The sequence below is a fragment of the Eleginops maclovinus genome, chromosome 12 (assembly GCF_036324505.1).
Source record: "Eleginops maclovinus isolate JMC-PN-2008 ecotype Puerto Natales chromosome 12, JC_Emac_rtc_rv5, whole genome shotgun sequence".
NCBI classification, from domain to species: domain Eukaryota; kingdom Metazoa; phylum Chordata; class Actinopteri; order Perciformes; family Eleginopidae; genus Eleginops; species Eleginops maclovinus.
This window is the reverse complement of record NC_086360.1, coordinates 9,944,035-9,962,050: the sequence shown is the minus strand read 5'-3', so window position 1 is coordinate 9,962,050 and position 18,016 is coordinate 9,944,035. Positions and strand designations below refer to the sequence as shown.

Below are 18,016 nucleotides of genomic sequence, written 5' to 3'. Positions count from 1 at the left end.
ATTTGACCTTTTCACATTTTACATTTATTTGATTTCTGTTGGTTGTATTTCAGATTTTACATCGCATTACAGAAAAAATATTTGATTTGGTAATTTAGAATTGTCATTCACAATGCTGCTAGTGACTCTGTTACAGCCTTATTATAGGATATCTCTAAAAAGAGGCTCTAGAGCAGGGGTGCCCAACCTTTTTTGAACCAATATCTACGTTAATAGTCTAAGTTGATAGTGTGTCGAGATCAAAGATCAAGTTTTAACAATAATAATACATTTATTGAAGTAAATGTACGTCGTGCAAAGAATAAGCATAGTAGGCCTAGGACTGGCCCGTAACAACACAACAACATACAACCCAATTAATACAATGCCTAATTTAAGTTGGAAAAGTGGTTCTCTACCTTAGTGGGACTTCTGGCACTGAGAGGAGGAAGCTAGTCTCTCATAGTCCCGACAGTAGGAGCTGAGTGCCAGCCGTAAGCAGGCCGCAAGGTGGTCATCAGTCCTGGTGGATCTGTATTTTGACCTAATGATTTTCATATGTGAAAAGGCAGACTCACACAAATATGTTGATCCAAAAAGTGCAGTCAAATTCTTTGCAGTTTGTCTGAGGTTGGGGTACTTCTCTTTCTGCATTAGATTCCAGAATTGGACATTTGTGTCAGGTGTAGCTCTTGATTTGAGCTCAATGTCATTACTTAGTGTGAGGATCTCATTCTCAATAGCACCGCTATCCAGGTTGAAGAGTGATGCCACTTTGGACGTTATACAATCCACATCTATAGTCTCCCCAGATCTAGATTCAAGTTTTTGAGCTTGCCAGTCAGATCAGTAAGAAAGGCTTCATCCAAGAGCCACTGACTGTCTTCTAGCTGTGCATATTCAGCATGGTTTGAATGTTTCAGAAAGTCTTTCATTTCGGGCAACAATTCAGAAAACCGTTCCAGAAATGTACCTCTGCTGAGCCACCTTACGTCTGTGTGCGGCAGCAGATCTGTGTGTTCTGCACCGGTCTCCTCCAGTTGTGCACGGAATAATCGCCTCTGCAGACCCCTGGCCCAAACAGAGCAGGCAATCTTGTTAGCCACATCCATCACCTCTTTCATATTTAAAATCTTCCTGCACAACCCTTGCTGGTGAATTATACAATGGTAATTCAGGAAATCCGGGAAAGATTCAGACTGTTTGCTCAATCCAATGAACCCAGCAGTACGTCCAATCATTGCTGGAGCCCCATCGGTTGTAATGGAGATGAGTTTGAAGAGGGGCAACTTGCTCTTACTAACGAATTCCATAAAAACCTGAAACATATCTGTGCCTCTTGTGTGCCCTTTCAAATGCAAAATGGTCAGCAGCTCTCCTTTTACACTCATATTGTCAAAAACCATTCTAATGCACACACATAGCTGAGCCACATCCACAGCATCAGTGGATTCATCGACTTGCAGAGAAAAACACTCTCATGTTTCAATATCATTCCTCAATTGCTGTTCAACATCCTCCGCCATTCCCTTGCATCGCCGGGTAACAGAATTTCTTGATAGCTGCACATCCTGAATAGCAGACACAATCTCCTTTCGATTTTTAAAATCGGCAAAAAGCGCATCTGCGGCTTCCATGAACGCTTCTTTCATAATCTCACCATCCTTGAAAGATTTCTTTCCTTTTGCAAGAACACGACAGACATGATAAGAAGCTATGGTTGCAGCCTTACTCGTGGTATTGGGCCTGGTAAAAATGGACTGTTGTGCTGCTAGCTGACTTTTCAATTCCTTGACTTTTCGGGCGTGCAGTGGTGATTTAGCTGGGCAGTTTGTATCGTAGCTCTTGTGGACCGTCTTGAAATGCCGCTCCAAATTCCCTTTCTGTGGTAAAGACACATTTGCATTGCAGATAAGACAGATGGACTTGGCATTCGAATACACGAAAAAAGAATCCTCCTCCCACTCTGAATGAAAATGATAAGTTTTAGATTTTTTAGCCTTTGCCGCCTTGGTAGTATCCACTCGCTCTAGTCAAGCTTCTCGCGCCCTTCCGATTCCTTAGTTAGAACCTAGCAACCATACCATGCGCGCGCAGATAGAAAGAAGCGCGTCTTTGATTATGCCTGATCTACCTTATTATAGCTGTACAAATGTACACACTGCTTCACGCGATCAGCAGTTCATTGTGCCTATTTAAGATGTTTTAAGTTGGAAGTTTTAATGTAGGCCAATTTTACACAACAGTAGGAGGATAGCCTACACACAACATTTTCTCGCGATCGACTGGAACTCAGCCCGCGATCGACTGGTAGACCGCGATCGACTGGTTGGGCACCCCTGCTCTAGAGCAAGACTGCAAATACATTTGGAAACTAATTTGAAAAAATAAATGTAGTAAAGCTCTTAAAATAAGCAGATTGTGTCTTGTTATATGCAATAAATTTGAATCCAGCAGACATTGTTTTCATTCATTATTTTCAGTGCCTGATTGTATAAAGATATGAGATATTTGATTGAAGAAAAAGTGAGAGAAAATCATAGAAGGCCTGAATAACTCATGTCTCAGTAAGTTAACAAAAGCCAGTGAAAACAGGCAGAAGAGGTCAGCTTTATTTATCCATGATTCAATATACTTATTGGATGTTCAAAAAGCTTATTTAATTTAATAAATATTTCTTTCTTCATGTACTGTCATTGGATGAAAAAGTATCGACTATCAGAAAAGCAAGTGTTTCCCTCATAACGAAACAGATGCTGACATGACATCAGAACCAGCAAAAGACCATTTAATGTATTCTGACGGGGAATAGTTTGGTTCAATTTCAGAGGCAAGGATGACTCAGCTGCAGGATTTGTGACCTTTTCCCCAGGCGTCTTTACAATCACCCCACTGTGCCACTCTGTGTCATCGTGGAAAAATGGGGGCAAATTGTACACAGTGTGGATTGGACAAATTTGCAGATGCCAAGCTTTTGCAAAACAGCCACAAGCTTTGATGGTGTCAGTCTGATGTGGGCTAACCCACTGTACACAATGAAACCAAAAGAATCGCCTCCCAGGAGCCACTAAATAGACAAAAATGGCAATCCCCTGATTCATTCACCTAATATGTTAAACAATGTGTACACCGGGTCTATTAAGGCCACATTACCCCAAGCTTCTCATCAGCGACAACTTTCATTTCTCTCTACAGGGTCTGAGGGGTCCTGACGGCCCAGTGGGGGAGAAAGGGTCCGCTGGAGTGAAGGTGAACATTTTGAGAGATTCAGATTTAGTTGCAGTTTGTGGCTCACTAACATCATTTCATTTGTAATGCTAACACTGCCTTAGAGGAATGTTTAGCCTTGAACTTCCTAATTGCTCACATCAGATTTGTCCCACAGAAAGCTAGGATAAACAAACTGGCTCAAGTTTCTGAAAATTAGGAACAATGAAGCAGCTTTGTTGAGCACACTTTTGTTATATACTATTTTTAACTCCTGAAGAATCTTTAGAGGACACTCTTTGTTAGCTCTAAAATTAGCAACAGAGGCTTAAATCAAAGAGAACAGACTGAAATATTGATGGTGCTGGTTGGTGCTCGGCGGTCGGGAACATTTTGACTCTGGGGGATTTCAGAAAGCTCAGTAATGTTTTTCTCTCTGCAGGGCATTGATGGTCCACCAGGAAGATTGGGTCTACCCGGGGTAATGGTAAGAACAACTACATGTGGCCTTTTGAAGTCATCAGAGAATTAGTATCTAGGATAAACAATGCTGATGCATATATCCTAGGGAAGAGAAGCATTAAAAGCATGCAGAGGGTTAAGCTTGATGTAAACAAACATTACATTATCATCTTACTGTTATTTCTTGATGCCAAAGTTACAATTCTGCGCAACATCGTCTCAGTAGTTGGATTCTCGGGATAATCAGTGCAAAATGAGTCAAGAAAGCAAATTAATTATCATTTCAATATTTTCATTGGGGTGAGAATTAATGAAGTAGAAGTAGCAGCACCACAATATAAACAAGACCCATGAAGTAAAATGCACCAATACTATCAGCAAAATATGCTGAAATTATCCCAAAATATATATATATTTATTACACTTATTGTATTATACTTATTAATATCATTCATAATAATTGATTAAAGCATATTATAATGTTTTTGCTGATTGAAGTGCTAATTGAATCTGAACATTGCGTTCCCATTATAGCTGACAGACAAATGTAATACTACAGCGTGTTCCTATGAAATGTAGTTGGGTAGAAAAATACTAAGTGGCGCACAGTGGAAATACTTCAGTATAAATATTACAATTTGTTCCTAATAGACTACTTAAAGTGTATGGTTACTTTTCACTACTGATAATTGACAATCATTCATCAAGTGAGACAGTTAACCCTTCATCACTTGGTTAGTATGTTAGACCTCCGGGTTGAAAATAGAAAGGTAACTGAGCCCCTTTGTTATTCCTCTTTAACGCTCCAATAGTTTACCATGTTTTAACACACTGTTCTGCTCCTAGAATAGGACTCATCTTTTCATTTGTGTCGTTTTGCTGCAGGGAAAGCTTGGCGATCCAGGTGAAGCCGGGCCTCAGGGTTTTCCAGTAAGTGATTGGGGCTAACAGAGTTCTCTTTTAGGTCAGTCTTGGTTTTTGGGGTAGGACTCATTGTGGGGGAACAGTGGTGGATTAGCGAGGCCTGAGTGGCACAGTTTATCTAGTGGGGTTTTGCTGCATTTTAACATGTTATGAATACCAGAAATGTTTGTGTTTTATAAACACCTGTGTTATTTTCAGGGTGTTCAAGGACCCTCCGGACCGCCAGGGGCCAAAGGAATTGCAGGAGAGCCAGTGAGTTTACTATTTATTTACATTAATTTGGCTTCCACAGTTGAGAATCATGTTCGCTGTCTTTTCTGTGTGTTTTGAAATTCATCTGGTGTATTTATATTACATTATATGTAAAAAGTGTCAGAATGTGTGAAGAGGATACCGGTGGTATCTTATTATCTATAATAGGCTATGGCTTTCCATCACCTGCGGTGAACTCCCCTTCCCGTACTTTGCATAAAACCGCTGAATTTCCACAATCATACACCTTTTATTCAGTGCTTCCTTCATTTAAACCCCGTATCCTGGTCAAAAAGCCCAGAACAACCTAATCTTCTTCCTCCAATTCTGCCCCAGTCTCAGACACAGAGAAAGCAGTGAGTCTGAGACAATTTGATTTACACCACCCCCTTCCTGGAGGAGCAGCTTTATTGTAGCCTGAGTGTGTCTCTATAACAGCAGGGCTGTTCCCATCACTTACAGAAGCTTTGGCTCAGTGTTTTGAAGGCCCTCCAGATTAACTTAGGTCTCAGGTAAGTCCACAATTTCTGCCTGGTTCTATTTTCCTTTCACACTTTTCCTCCTTTGCTGTCACTTTGCAGAGGCATTTATTCGAGATAAGAAAGCACTCTTAACCTTTTTCATTGGTGCCTGTGTTTTGTCGCTGCAGGGACCGGCTGGGCCCTCAGGAACGATTGGGCCACTTGGGGAGATGGGGCTGAGGGTGAGTTTAATCAAACAGCTGGTTTGGGGGCTCCCATTGGCTGTTAGGATAGCACCGAATAAATAATGGCTGTTGCTGTTTTGAACAGGGGCCTCCGGGGAAGGCTGGGGAGAGAGGACTACCTGGTGAAGCCGGAGAGAAGGTGACGATAACAATGTGCCTCTGACATTTCCGTTGGTTATTGGTATTTTGGGTTGGTTGATATACATGGTTATTGCTTCCCACTAATGGATTTATAGTTGTGCCTCTTTCCTGAGAGAAGACAAGACATAAACAAATAAAATGTTGCTACATTTCATAGTAAAATGTGTTAAGATTCATTAAGAATTTAGCTTATTCTTACGTGGAAATAAATACACATAATTATAATTAATCAGGGCTGCCCTTGATTAAATACATCCTTAGTCCTTGAATTTTATTTATTCTGTACCTTAAAGCAAAAGTCATACATCAAGAGATACAACACCTCCCTGATGAAGTACCCATCATGCTTCTTCTCCTGACAGGGTGCTGTCGGCCTGCACGGCAACATTGGGGAGCAGGGTTTGATTGGCCAGAGAGTGAGTATCCTGTTTTTTAAACTTTTTGGGAAAAGTCAAAATGAGTTAAAGTGCACTTGATGTATTTTGGCGAAACCTCAACATTTAAAAAAAGAGACGCATCACTTGCAGTGTAGATTAAACCAAGTGGTACATTTGTTTTCAATATGTAATCAAATACAGCCAAGGTTGGCTTGTGACACATGTGCCTTTGCTTCCAGAATTCACTGTCCTGGTAACAATAAAACATACTGCACCATAACGTTTTTACTATTTGTCTATCAGGGTGAACTAGGCATTGACGGGGAGGCTGGACCAAGTGGACCTGATGGAGCCAAGGCAAGTTCAAAATAAAAGACAAACTGTGACTTAAAAATGATTTAAAGGCCACGCTAAAGCAGCACAGTAAATGAAAAAACATTGCCTCAGCCGGTAATCAAATAGTTGTCAATCATTTCAACACAGACTTATTCCATCCTGATTCCTATTGGTCTGGGAACCCAGCGACCTCTTGACTTTACTGTAGCAGCTAATTGTAAATAGGGCAAGTCGACCATTGTTTGTGAGATAATGGCCTGTGTACAGTTGGAGCTGCATTGTGTTGACACTCATTGAAAACAGATAGTGGGGCTATTTTAAGAGCTCTAAAGTCTGGCAAGTAATGTGAATGGAAAGCAAAAAAAAGCTTGTCTATTCAGCAGAGCCTCGCTGCTGCAGGTATCGCTGACGGACCCACAAACAATATTTGGCTTAGAGAAAGTGTAAATGTGAGTACAGAGAAGACCGAGTATTAGAATACATTTAACCTGAGAATCTGTTTGGCTGAAAGTAAACAACTTTGAGGGATTCTTGGACACAGTGCAGCTCCTGGATGGAAAACAGCAGATCAAGAGGGGTTTGCAGCTTTTACTGTCAAGAGACTCAAAATCAGCATATTGTCATGGTTCATTTTCATATTAGCTACTGGGTTACAGTACAAATGTAAAAAATGAGGATGCTCACATTATTTTGTTCCAGCAGTTTGTGGTAAAGCATTTTTGTTTTCCAATGTTGTGAGACGATACATTTAGTTGTATCTGCAAGAAATGCAGTTGACTCAGAAAGAAACCATATTAGTATCCTACTAAATCTCATTTAGATTGATCAATAGTTGCCTGAAAAAAAAGAGCAATTGGGGGAAATAAAATGAGTTTTACAAGGTGAATACAGGACTTGAAATACAGCGGAAGCTACCTAGAATTGAATTCAAAACTAACCCATATCTTGACAGAAGATCAAACTACATGTTTGTCAGTGTGTGGTAGACTCCATGCTGTTCACCAGAATATTCAGTAGGCTGGACCTCATTGCTCTGGTTTTTTGATCCTGTCTACCCCACAGGTGTTTCTCAGTTTCCGTATGAAATGTTCTTCTTGCACTCCTTTCATCCATGTAACCATGTTGGTGAAAGGCTCATTTCCAATCTTATATTATTCACATGTTTCGAACAGAACTTTATCCTTTTCTAGTTTGGTTTCTTACAATTTGTTACACAGACAGCCCTTGCAGTATATATTTCTGACACTGCTCTTAGTCAGTTATATTGCAAAAGATCCTCATGATCAGTTGTGATAATGGAGCATCAGATGTACAGCTCAGTTCCTGCCCTCTCAGGACGAGTCTTCTCCCTGCTATGGCGGCAGCGGCTTAGTCTGAAAGGGCTTGTACTGGGGTCCAAAGGGTCCCCGGTTTACGTCCCGATTGGACCAGAAAAATTGAGTGAGCTGGTAGCTGGAGAGGTGCCAGTTCTCCTCCTGAGCCACTGCCGAGGTGCCCTTGGGCAAGGCACCAAACCCTGAAACTGCTCTCTGGCAGCCTCCCTGCTCTGCCACCTCTCCTGCATGTGTGTGGTTGTTTGTGCATGTTATCATCCTTGCTTGTGCATGTATATCCTCCCTGTGTGTAATGTGTGTAAACACTACAGAGTGGGGAAAGAAATTTCCCTGTAAGGGATCAATAAAATATATCTTCTTCTTTTTCTTCTTCTTCTTTTTCTTATCTTCTATTTTACGTCTTTCTAGTGGTTGTTGCAAGCGAGTGCAGCGACATTTGGTTCGTCCAGATCATCTCCAGTGCATTATGGGGCTTGTCATGATGTGCTCCATTGTTTGTGATTCGCCACACATACATTGTTGTTTTCCATTTCTTCATGGACGCCTTGCTATGTCCTTCGCCGACTCGCAGGCGGTTTATTGTTTTCCAGACAGCCCAAGGTTGATCGTAGCCAATAGCAACACATTTGTCTGGGCTGATGCCTCTCACCATCCATTGGGATGTTTGGCTGCCCAGGCTGTTCCACCAGCCATTCAGTAGTCCTGACATCAGTTGGGGAGGTCTCCAGTACTTCTGTGTTGTCCAGGAAACTGTCCTGGATTCAAGGCTTTTCTTGGCAGCAGAGTGCTCGTGAAGTGGGAGCCGGTTGTCATTTGCCTGCTTTGTGCGCTTGGCTTTTGTGATTCACCATATCATGTCATTTCACATTGATATTTCCAAAGTACATCCTGTTAAGTCTCTCTCATAATTTAGTCATGTTTTTGTTTAAATCTGCATATAAGTTAGTCTGTTAACATGCGTAAACTGCCAGTGTAGAAACTGCCGCTGGTCTCCCGTGTCCTGGCCTCACATCTTTGAATCATGTGAATACTGAATAATATTTGAGGTTGAATTTATAACCTGCAATGCTCCCAGACTCCTAACACTAAAGACAGGTAGAGTGCAATTAATGGGATAAGGCCTTACTTATTATTCTGCTGTCATCATCAAGAATATAGGTAACAGAAATGTGTTGCTTGTGCCCCCCCCCCCCCCCCAGGCTTTGCAATGGCCTTTCTAAAGACATTCGGTCAGTTAATGTGGAGTATCATGAAACCCTGTAAGCACTGACAGACCTTTCAGAGACATATTTAATTAAGAGAAGGTCCTTTTTGTATTAATGTATTTACTAATTCAAGTTCGACTGTTGCAAAATGTTATATTGGAAATATTCTGAATATTTTATGCGCATATTCTAACTACACAGGGCTGACTTCTGTAACTGAAATGCTTTTCATTGGCCTTGTACAACTCTCCTCAGGGAGATAAAGGGGATGCCGGTCAAGAAGGCGCTGAAGGAGACAGAGGTGAAATCGGTCTGAAAGGAAAGCAAGGACCCCCTGGGTCTCCTGGATTGGTCGGTGTAAGGGTGAGCGTCTCAGCAGCCAACTCCAAATTTCATTCAATTCCCATGAAAAGACAGCTCTTTTGTCCACTCACAACCCTGTTCGATTTTTCTCTACCAGGGTCAGGAGGGTAAACCGGGCAAAATTGGTGAAAGAGGAAAGCTAGGAGAAAAGGTTTGTCAGTGCCCTGCCTGGGGCTTTAACACAGCTTTCATTCTCTAGCGGTTGAATAGCTCTCTGCTGTAGTGGTTAACACATGGTAACAGGTCAGTGACCTCCCTAGGCATGTCAAATAGACTCTCGGTATTAAATGTTTGAATTGTCAAACCTGTCTGCACAACTGTTCGGGAAGTTTATACTCTCAGTGCATACCTGCTCAATGATGGCTTCTCTACAGGGTAGCAAGGGTCACCAAGGTCACCTGGGGGAGAGCGGCACAGCGGGTGAGCAGGGAGAGGTGGGCTTCGTCGGACAGAAGGGAGCGAGAGGAACCATCGGGCTAGTGGTAAGACATCTACAGGCGCTTTGAAGGATTCGCTTTGTTGTGTGGTGGATATGTGCTAAATAAATATATTTTCCCAGGGTGCTCCGGGGAGAATGGGCCAACAGGGAGAACCCGGCATATGTGGTTACGAGGTAAGCACAGTGATGGAATAACGATTTATATTGCAGGATGTCTGTCAATGATCTGCCGTTCATTCATTAAGTTAGTTCAAAACTTACATTATAAGCCCTACAAAAAAAGGCCTTGTTCTATATTGTTATTTAATATATTCAAGCACATTCTTTATGTTAGTAGGCTAGAATATACACTATATTATATCAAGTGTGTGAGTGAAAACATGAAAAACAAGTTGTTTGCCTTGTTGACGGGTACCTTACCTGATAAATGTTTAAACAGTAAGCCTGTCTCGGGTCCATTCAGCGGGTGGTGGATATTTCTGGATTTTTTTCTACATTTTTCAAAATCGCTATCCAGCCTTCCCTAACAACCCAAAAGCCTATATTGATTTTTGGCAGGGGTTTTATCTTGGTGTATTTTTCACACAGAACATTATTGAATGATAGTATTGACGTGCCAGTAGATACTGCGCTTGTATTGTTTTGGTGTTGATGAATCACAGGCTGAATCTCTCTCTGGTGTTTCATTCTCCCTCTCCACTACACAGTCGGGAATCTGCAGCTCCGATCTGTATTTTTGTCTTCATTTTATGGTCGGGTCATATCACTGGTCTATTTTCAAGGGAATTGTGAAAGAAATGTAACCTCAAACCATTTCAATATGAATTGTTATATTAAAAGTTGTTATCAGAAAGAATGCATTCTCCACGGCAACAAAAGATGAAGTGATCACCTTGTTGCGTTCTCCTCTCTACCTCGCCTCCTTGTGTTTCTCTACATCATGAACATAATAATTCACAGTAAATTGGGAGTGAAGATTGGGAAGTGACAGTCACAAACTATTTTTCTTGTCATAGGGTCACATGGGACCGCCGGGCCCCCTGGGACCTCCTGGGCCAAAAGGTGAAAAGGTACTAAAGCACACTTACTTGCCGTCTGCACTGTGATTGTGTCTAATGAGCTATGGAGTCCTGTAATGGTTGCATTACTTAACAATGTTAAACTGTCACGCAGGTCATTGTCTTTGAGCGGTCAGCTCCTTTGATGCATTGGTACTTCAGTTGTCCCTAATCAGTCCTTCCTCTGTCGCTCATGTCCTTGAAATATTCCAAAAGTCATCTCTAATTTGATCAATGATCTGATAACGGACGCATGCGATTAACTCAGGGCTGTCAAATGTATATACTTAAACAAGCACCTGGTCTGCTCATGATTTTGGAGACTTTAGCACCATCATTTGTGTTTATTTGACAGGAGTAGAAAACAAAGGAGCACACAGCCTTAGAGTTTAGTGAGACGCTCATTTGCATTTTACTTTTAGTCCTGGGCAGGAGCCATCTGGATGTGGATATTTGTTATATTCTCTTTGCCAATATGCACGAAATAATGGCTGCGCTTCTAATTAAATCAATATCACACTATCACGCGGGTCGTTGCAAAATGTACGGTTGTCAATTAAAAGAGCCAGGTAGCACTAAAACTTGCTGCAGATCAAATACAGATCAGAGTTATTGAAAGCACTCATCTTAGACGTGTATGTTTTGGCCGTCACTAATTATTGTCCTACTTTAGGATGCCTGATGGGCTCTGCATTTCTTTATTTCCTTCGACACATGCTCCACATATGATCATCAACACTAACACACATCCGCGGTTATTGTTTAATGAATCCCATAAAGACCCTGGAATAGTCATTGGCTCCATTGATGTGAAATTGTGGGTAATAGCGCATGTAATGATTTGCCATTACTTTAAGAAAGCAGGCAATGTGTTTCGATTGTTGTATTCTTTCAAACAAAACATGTATTGATTTTGCACACACTGTTTGGTTTGAAGGGAAACTCTGTTGACTGGGGTTGTTTGTCCGTGTCCATATGGCTGTTTTAGGGTGAACAGGGAGACGACAGCAAGGTAGAGGGTCTTCAAGGTCCCCAGGGTGACAGAGTGAGTACCTGTTGTTCCTGTGTCCTTTGTTAATGGCACTCTGGATTTTTTTGTTAATTAGTCTCCATGTAAAACCCAGGGTCCGCGTGGAAACAGAGGAGAGAGAGGAGAGCCAGGGGACCCCGGGCACGTTGTAAGTGAAATGAAGAAAAATGGACACCTTGTTTGGTTTGACTTTTGTTATATTGTCAATTAAGTGATGATCTGTACATTGAAATTCCAGGGTCAAATTGGTTTTGATGGAAAGAGAGGTGCAGCTGGTGCCCCAGGGCTTCCTGTAAGTATCTTATTCATGTTTCTGAACATTTCAAAACTGTGACATGTAGATACGGTCCAAAAGAAATCACTATAATTCAAATCAAACAGTAATGATGATTTCAGGGACATTCTGGACCAAGAGGACTACCAGGGCTGAAAGGATCCAAAGGTGACCAAGTAAGGACATAAATGACAGTGGCTTGATTTTGAATCTGTATAAGAAAACTCAATGACTTAATGCAACACGATTGGTCATCCAAAATCTCGTTATGCTCCAGGGTCAGGAAGGAAAACCAGGAGCCAGAGGTGCATCTGGGACCAAAGGACCACCCGTGAGTTGGATGTATTTCTGGTCCTACTATATAATCCAGCATAATTCACAGACGAGCTACATGATACTAATTCAAATCAATGCAGGCTTTTTACACTTCCTCATATCTTCATCAAGGGTCCAGAGGGTCCTGATGGCCCTCGGGGAGTTGAGGGCAGGGAGGGACTTGAGGGCCCGTCTGGCATGGATGGAATTTCCGGTAAAGATGGACCTAAAGCAGCCAAGGTGAGGATGCTGTCAGGGGTGCACCTTTCTGTTTAATACAAGGACTTTGGAAAATAGTCAAAAACATCACATTTTGCATCTTCTCCTAACCACCTCTCTTTGACTTTTTCGGGAAATTGTTATGAAGTCAAGGAAAAATGTGAAGAAGAATTCACAAAGACATAGAAAAGACAACCACAGTGCTAAGAGAATATGCCTGCATGTACACTATCTGGCGGTGGCTGATTTATTCTTCAAGTAACTTAATTTATCACAAGTTCAAGTTAGAAGTTCTGTCTTGAATAAAACCACATAATAAAGTTTTCCATTGATCCGACAAACCGCTGATGTGAATGATGCACACACGGTGAGTTGCTTTATTGAGAGACAGCATTAATCTCCTTTCCCTTCGATGTAAATGTAGCACTAAAGCAGCCATTCAGAGAATTTGACAGTTTTATTATCATGGATGCCACTTAGATCCATCTGAATTAAAAACCTTCCTAAGCCAAAAACATGATCAACTGTAGCCCAGCTCTCATTATTTTTAACCAACCCTTTTCCTGTTTTTAGGGGGAGCAAGGAGAAGATGGAGAAGTGGGCTTACCTGGCAAACCTGGGCAGTGGGGTCCAACTGGTGTGACGGGGCTTCCCGGAAGTCAAGGCTCCTTTGGACCAAAGGTGAGAATGAAGGGTGGAACATATGTGCCAGGAGGTTAAAGTTTGATCATCAGAAAGAACATAATGTTGAGCTACAGCCACATATTTCTTTATAGATCACCAATGTATTGCCAGTATTAAGTGGGAATTGCCAACTCAGCTTAAACCTGCCAGGGTTGCCTCCCTGGGCACAACAGTGCTTTCCTATCTCAAATGCCTCTCGCTCTGCAAGTCTTCACACTATTCCTCCAAAGAGCTCATTTTCCCTGCAATACTTCTAGGAAGTTAGAGCTGCAAATATTAATGAGTCAGATCAATCCAGAGTTTCATTGCTTTGCCAATATTACATGAATTCAGGGATACATAACTATGAGAAACACAGAGAGGCTTTATCTGTTAGTATAATGCAGTTTCCCCTTATGCACAATCTGCAGTTTGATTTGTTCATAAATTGGCGATATAATCACAAACATTTATTCGTTTGTGATGAGGTAAACTGTCTGGGTCTGATATTCCTTTTTCGGAGCCAGTTAATATTTCTGTCTAAGAAATCTATAAAGAGTGTTTTAGAATTATAAACACTGCGTCTGTTGTACCAGACAGTAAATACTGCTATTCATATTACCGTAACCCCTGACCATTTTTAATTGGGAATTATATTTAAAATACAATACATACTCTAATATAGAGAAAACCAGACATCAATGTAACCATAGCCATCGTTTACCCTGGATTTGGCCCTAGTTGAACTTTCAAAACAGTTTTTTCAGCAGTAGTGAAGGGGAAAGCACCGGCACACAGTCAACTGTGTCCACTGGTGGGAGGTCAGTGAGGGATCTGGAGCTTGTTGCAGCACTGGTCTGTCCTTTCAGAGCTTATTTGGTAGGAAGTGAGGAAGTGCATGTGTTTACGTGTTTATGTTTGATCTTCAGGGTGAGAGGGGTCTTCTGGGCCAAACTGGTGCATCAGGAAAACAAGGTTCTGTCGGCGTGATGGGGCTGCCAGGAAAACAAGGAGAGCAGGGACCTAAAGGACAACCTGTGAGCACTGATGTATCTTTTTACTCAATTCAATGACCTGTTAGCTTGTTCAGTGATGAAGATAACCAAACTGTCTCTTTTCTAAGGGGGATACAGGTGAACAAGGATTTCCAGGGGTGTTTGGCCTTTTTGGACCCAAGGTATGTCAATTGACCTATAAAGTTTTAGTTCCACATCTTATTGGCTGTGCAGATGATACGTCTCTGAGACAGTAAAACGACCCACAATTCATTTCTGACACTCATCTTTGTGCAGTATCTTTGTGAAGTTTCAACCTCAAAATTGTCTGGAGGTACATTAAGTTATATTGTCTTCAGTAAAAATTGATATGAAAGCTGTTATGTATTACTATAACATGCCCCAGGATAACATCTGCTACACTGCGAGTCTGCTTTACTTACAGCACTGCTGCACTATAGATTATTGCCAGCTGAAGAAACCGAACAGGCTTTCCTGGAGTCTCATTCTTTAATTTAAAACCCAGAGGGTGATCTCTTCCCTACTGTGGGAGTTGAACTGCAGTGTGACGAAGATGAGTTTTGAGTTAGTGCTAGGTTTATAATAACTGTTATTACTCAGAATCAATGAGTACGGATAGTTAGAGGAAGTCATCAGACGAAGTGCAGACTCTGAGACAAAGTGGCTAAACATCTCAAGTCCTGGAGTGATGTTAGATGGTGAAACAACTACGACATTTACTTCATTGTAGATGAAAACCTTACAACTTAACATGATTACATTAATATGTTTTTCTATTGAATGTCTGCTATTAAGATAAAAGCACTGTGCTGCAAACATTTTTTTTTACAGTACTTCATATATTAAAGCAGTGAGTTTGCTGTTTTGTAGTTGTGTATACAAATGTTACATGTTACCACAGCTTCTGAACTGAATGTTAAAGATTGGTTTTACAGCTCTGAAAGAACAGGGAACATTTGAGGAGGAGAAGACTATTCCCCGTTCTGAGAGTTAACAGGCTAAGTGCCCTTTCAATAGAGCAAACCAAACTAACTGTCATTTGTTTAAACAGCCACAAACTCACCTTAAACCAAGCATGCACTGAAAGGATAAGCCAATTAAAAAGAGACTTGCTTATTGATTAGGTAATTTACCGAGCACTACTCTGTTGGTGTTGCAACAAATGTGAGGATGTTCTTTCAGTATGTGAGGTGATCGACTTCCTTTTAAGGTTTTTTTTCTTTTAATCTCTTGCAAAATAGAACTGACTAATTAAAGATCCATATATCAATCAATAATTATAATAGGCCCAGTCATGTGGAACAAATATATAATAAACATTTGAGTACAGATTTATTCTGTATCCCTATCCTTTACTAAATTCTTCTTCTTACATTTTGTGTGTGCAATTTTTTCGCACCTGAAAAGTGACAGGATAATAGACCTAACAGTCCGTATGCCTTCTACATCCACTTTATTTTTGAGTGTGCTCATAATCACAATGTAACACTTACAGGAAATGGAGTTCACAGCTATTCAACGTAAATTGTAAAAGTTTTCCAGATGCATAACTGCAGAAAAACCTCTATCAAACAAATCTTTTTAAAGGAAAAGTTGTCTAAAGTGAAGTTTGTTTTGTTGGATTTTGGCCAACGTCTATCAAGTATTGTATTTATTTTTGATACAAATGGACTTTTACTTTCTGTTCACTACCCCGAAAAAATTGTGCAATGTGAAAATTAGCATTAGCATTTAGCACAGTTTGTAGTTAGCATGTGGTCTACAAATGAAATGCGTTTTCTCAGAGCCACCGTGTAGTTAGCATTAGAGGAACACTGGACGTCTCTGCTGTTTACCATTGAACATGGTGCCACTAGCTATACACAGAGACATTTATCAATCTATGTATCAAACCTGTTGCCAATAGAGGTCAATAAAGGTCATTGATTATTCAATTTTGGTTTAACCTTTAACCTACCGCATCTTATCCACTTCTATAAATAACAGCTATTGGTCTTTCTAGGGTCCCCTGGGTGACATTGGCCCAGCGGGGATACAGGGACCAAAAGGACCGCGTGGTTTGTTGGTAAGATGAAGATTAATGTTTGTTTGCTAACTCGCCGCAACATTTCAGCCAATTCCAGAGCACGGGACTCTCACAGATTGCACACTTGCCATGAAAAATAAGCAGTCCTCGGTCTGATGCTCCATCATACGTGTCGTCAGTCACTAACATAGCTCTGCTTCCCAGGGCATGGAGGGAGCTCTGGGTCCCGTTGGCATCATTGGCCCCAGCGGTCATCCTGTATGTACCTCATATCTCATCTTATCTGCCAAGCTTTATGTGACTTTCGCTGCGTTTTGGCAGTGATGGAGTGATCCTGTGTCTCCTTTCTCTCCATCAGGGACCCAAGGGTGACAAAGGAAGTCGGGGGGAGACGGTGCGTGGCGCCTTTTTGATGAATCCTTTTTGTCTGTACCGTGAGCACAGAATAGGATACTTAGTATGGAGACGGCATGCCACTCCTTTGCCCCTCAGCACTTTTCATTTCCTATTGTACTCCACTGTTTGTTGTTACACTCGCAGTGACACTTAGCTGCTGTGGAATTCCTGTCAGGGTGATAAATGTGGGCTGCATGCTCATCTCAGGCTTCTTTTGGTGTGTTTGTGGAGCTCTCATACACAGACAGATTTCACAAGCCCACTCCCAAAACACCAACATTTATGTATGAGTTTGCTGCATGAAAATAGGATTTACCGTGTAGAAATAGGATTCCTGAGTGTAGCTCTGCAAAGAAAAGCAAGAAGGCATTTCCACACACAGTAGGTAAAGACTGTGTATTGGATTGGTAGCACAAAGATGGCGTAACACTTTGCAGGATAGAACCAGGTTAAGAGATATTATTCTATTACTGCTGGATTGTCCTCTGATATTGATTACTTTTTTTCTTTCATCTCTAACAGGGGTTGCAAGGACCAAGGGTGAGTAATTTTTCACCTTTGCAGCTTAATCTTTATTCTTCGCACAGGCCCGGGGGCGGAGAAGAAGAAACAAATTAACCACTTTATCATCTTCAATAAAGGCCAACTTCTAACTCATTTTAAGCTTAACATGGTGATGCAACTTTACAGGGATATCCTGGCCCTCGTGGACCACCCGGACCACCAGTAAGTGTCGCATTTTGTTTAAATTACACGTTTATTTTTCGTAATTTGGTCACAGATGTGAGTGTCTAAATGTGGGAAAGAAGAAAGTTATTCTCAGTTTAAAATATTTGTATTAAAACATCTTTCAAAAAAGATCAAGGAGAGCAGAGGGGGAAAAAAATCAGTGCCCACTAATTGATTATCAGTCTTTAGAGTCTACAGAACAGACATGTTTTGTCTCTACTGTGTATTCATTGAAGTCTAAATGTACGAATAAACAGTTTTTGATCATTTAGATCCCAGAGTTAAATTGAAAAGAACTTCAAAGTAGTATGTGGCTGTGGCTTCAGAATCTAGTCTGCTGGAAAATCATTTGAAAAGGAGAAAGTAATGTATGCATAAAAACTCTAGTTTAACTGTTAGCATATAAAGTTATGTTATTCAGAAAATAGTGTAGTAACCGTACAAAACAAGCCAGTTCCTTGAGTCCTGACCTGACAGTGAGTTGGGATTACACACCAAATTCACAGCTACTGAGAAACACCAGTGAAACAGGATAACAAAAACCAAGTTTGGCTATGATCGTATT

The 18,016-nt window shown here is 41.1% G+C and overlaps 1 protein-coding gene across 1 annotated transcript in view; it reads left to right on the top strand.

The window, feature by feature from the left end:
- Positions 1-18,016, top strand: part of col27a1b (collagen, type XXVII, alpha 1b) — a 65,221-nt gene that overhangs the window by 41,981 nt on the left and 5,224 nt on the right. The window contains exons 29-55 of the mRNA XM_063897605.1: positions 3,175-3,228; positions 3,629-3,673; positions 4,534-4,578; positions 4,771-4,824; positions 5,474-5,527; positions 5,616-5,669; positions 6,034-6,087; positions 6,352-6,405; positions 9,179-9,286; positions 9,384-9,437; positions 9,661-9,768; positions 9,846-9,899; positions 10,742-10,795; positions 11,772-11,828; positions 11,908-11,961; positions 12,052-12,105; positions 12,210-12,263; positions 12,365-12,418; positions 12,535-12,642; positions 13,195-13,302; positions 14,214-14,321; positions 14,408-14,461; positions 16,303-16,365; positions 16,531-16,584; positions 16,685-16,720; positions 17,245-17,262; positions 17,413-17,448. Coding sequence (XP_063753675.1) covers positions 3,175-3,228; positions 3,629-3,673; positions 4,534-4,578; positions 4,771-4,824; positions 5,474-5,527; positions 5,616-5,669; positions 6,034-6,087; positions 6,352-6,405; positions 9,179-9,286; positions 9,384-9,437; positions 9,661-9,768; positions 9,846-9,899; positions 10,742-10,795; positions 11,772-11,828; positions 11,908-11,961; positions 12,052-12,105; positions 12,210-12,263; positions 12,365-12,418; positions 12,535-12,642; positions 13,195-13,302; positions 14,214-14,321; positions 14,408-14,461; positions 16,303-16,365; positions 16,531-16,584; positions 16,685-16,720; positions 17,245-17,262; positions 17,413-17,448 — 1,650 coding nt within the window. The remainder of the gene's footprint in view (positions 1-3,174; positions 3,229-3,628; positions 3,674-4,533; positions 4,579-4,770; positions 4,825-5,473; positions 5,528-5,615; positions 5,670-6,033; positions 6,088-6,351; positions 6,406-9,178; positions 9,287-9,383; positions 9,438-9,660; positions 9,769-9,845; positions 9,900-10,741; positions 10,796-11,771; positions 11,829-11,907; positions 11,962-12,051; positions 12,106-12,209; positions 12,264-12,364; positions 12,419-12,534; positions 12,643-13,194; positions 13,303-14,213; positions 14,322-14,407; positions 14,462-16,302; positions 16,366-16,530; positions 16,585-16,684; positions 16,721-17,244; positions 17,263-17,412; positions 17,449-18,016) is intronic.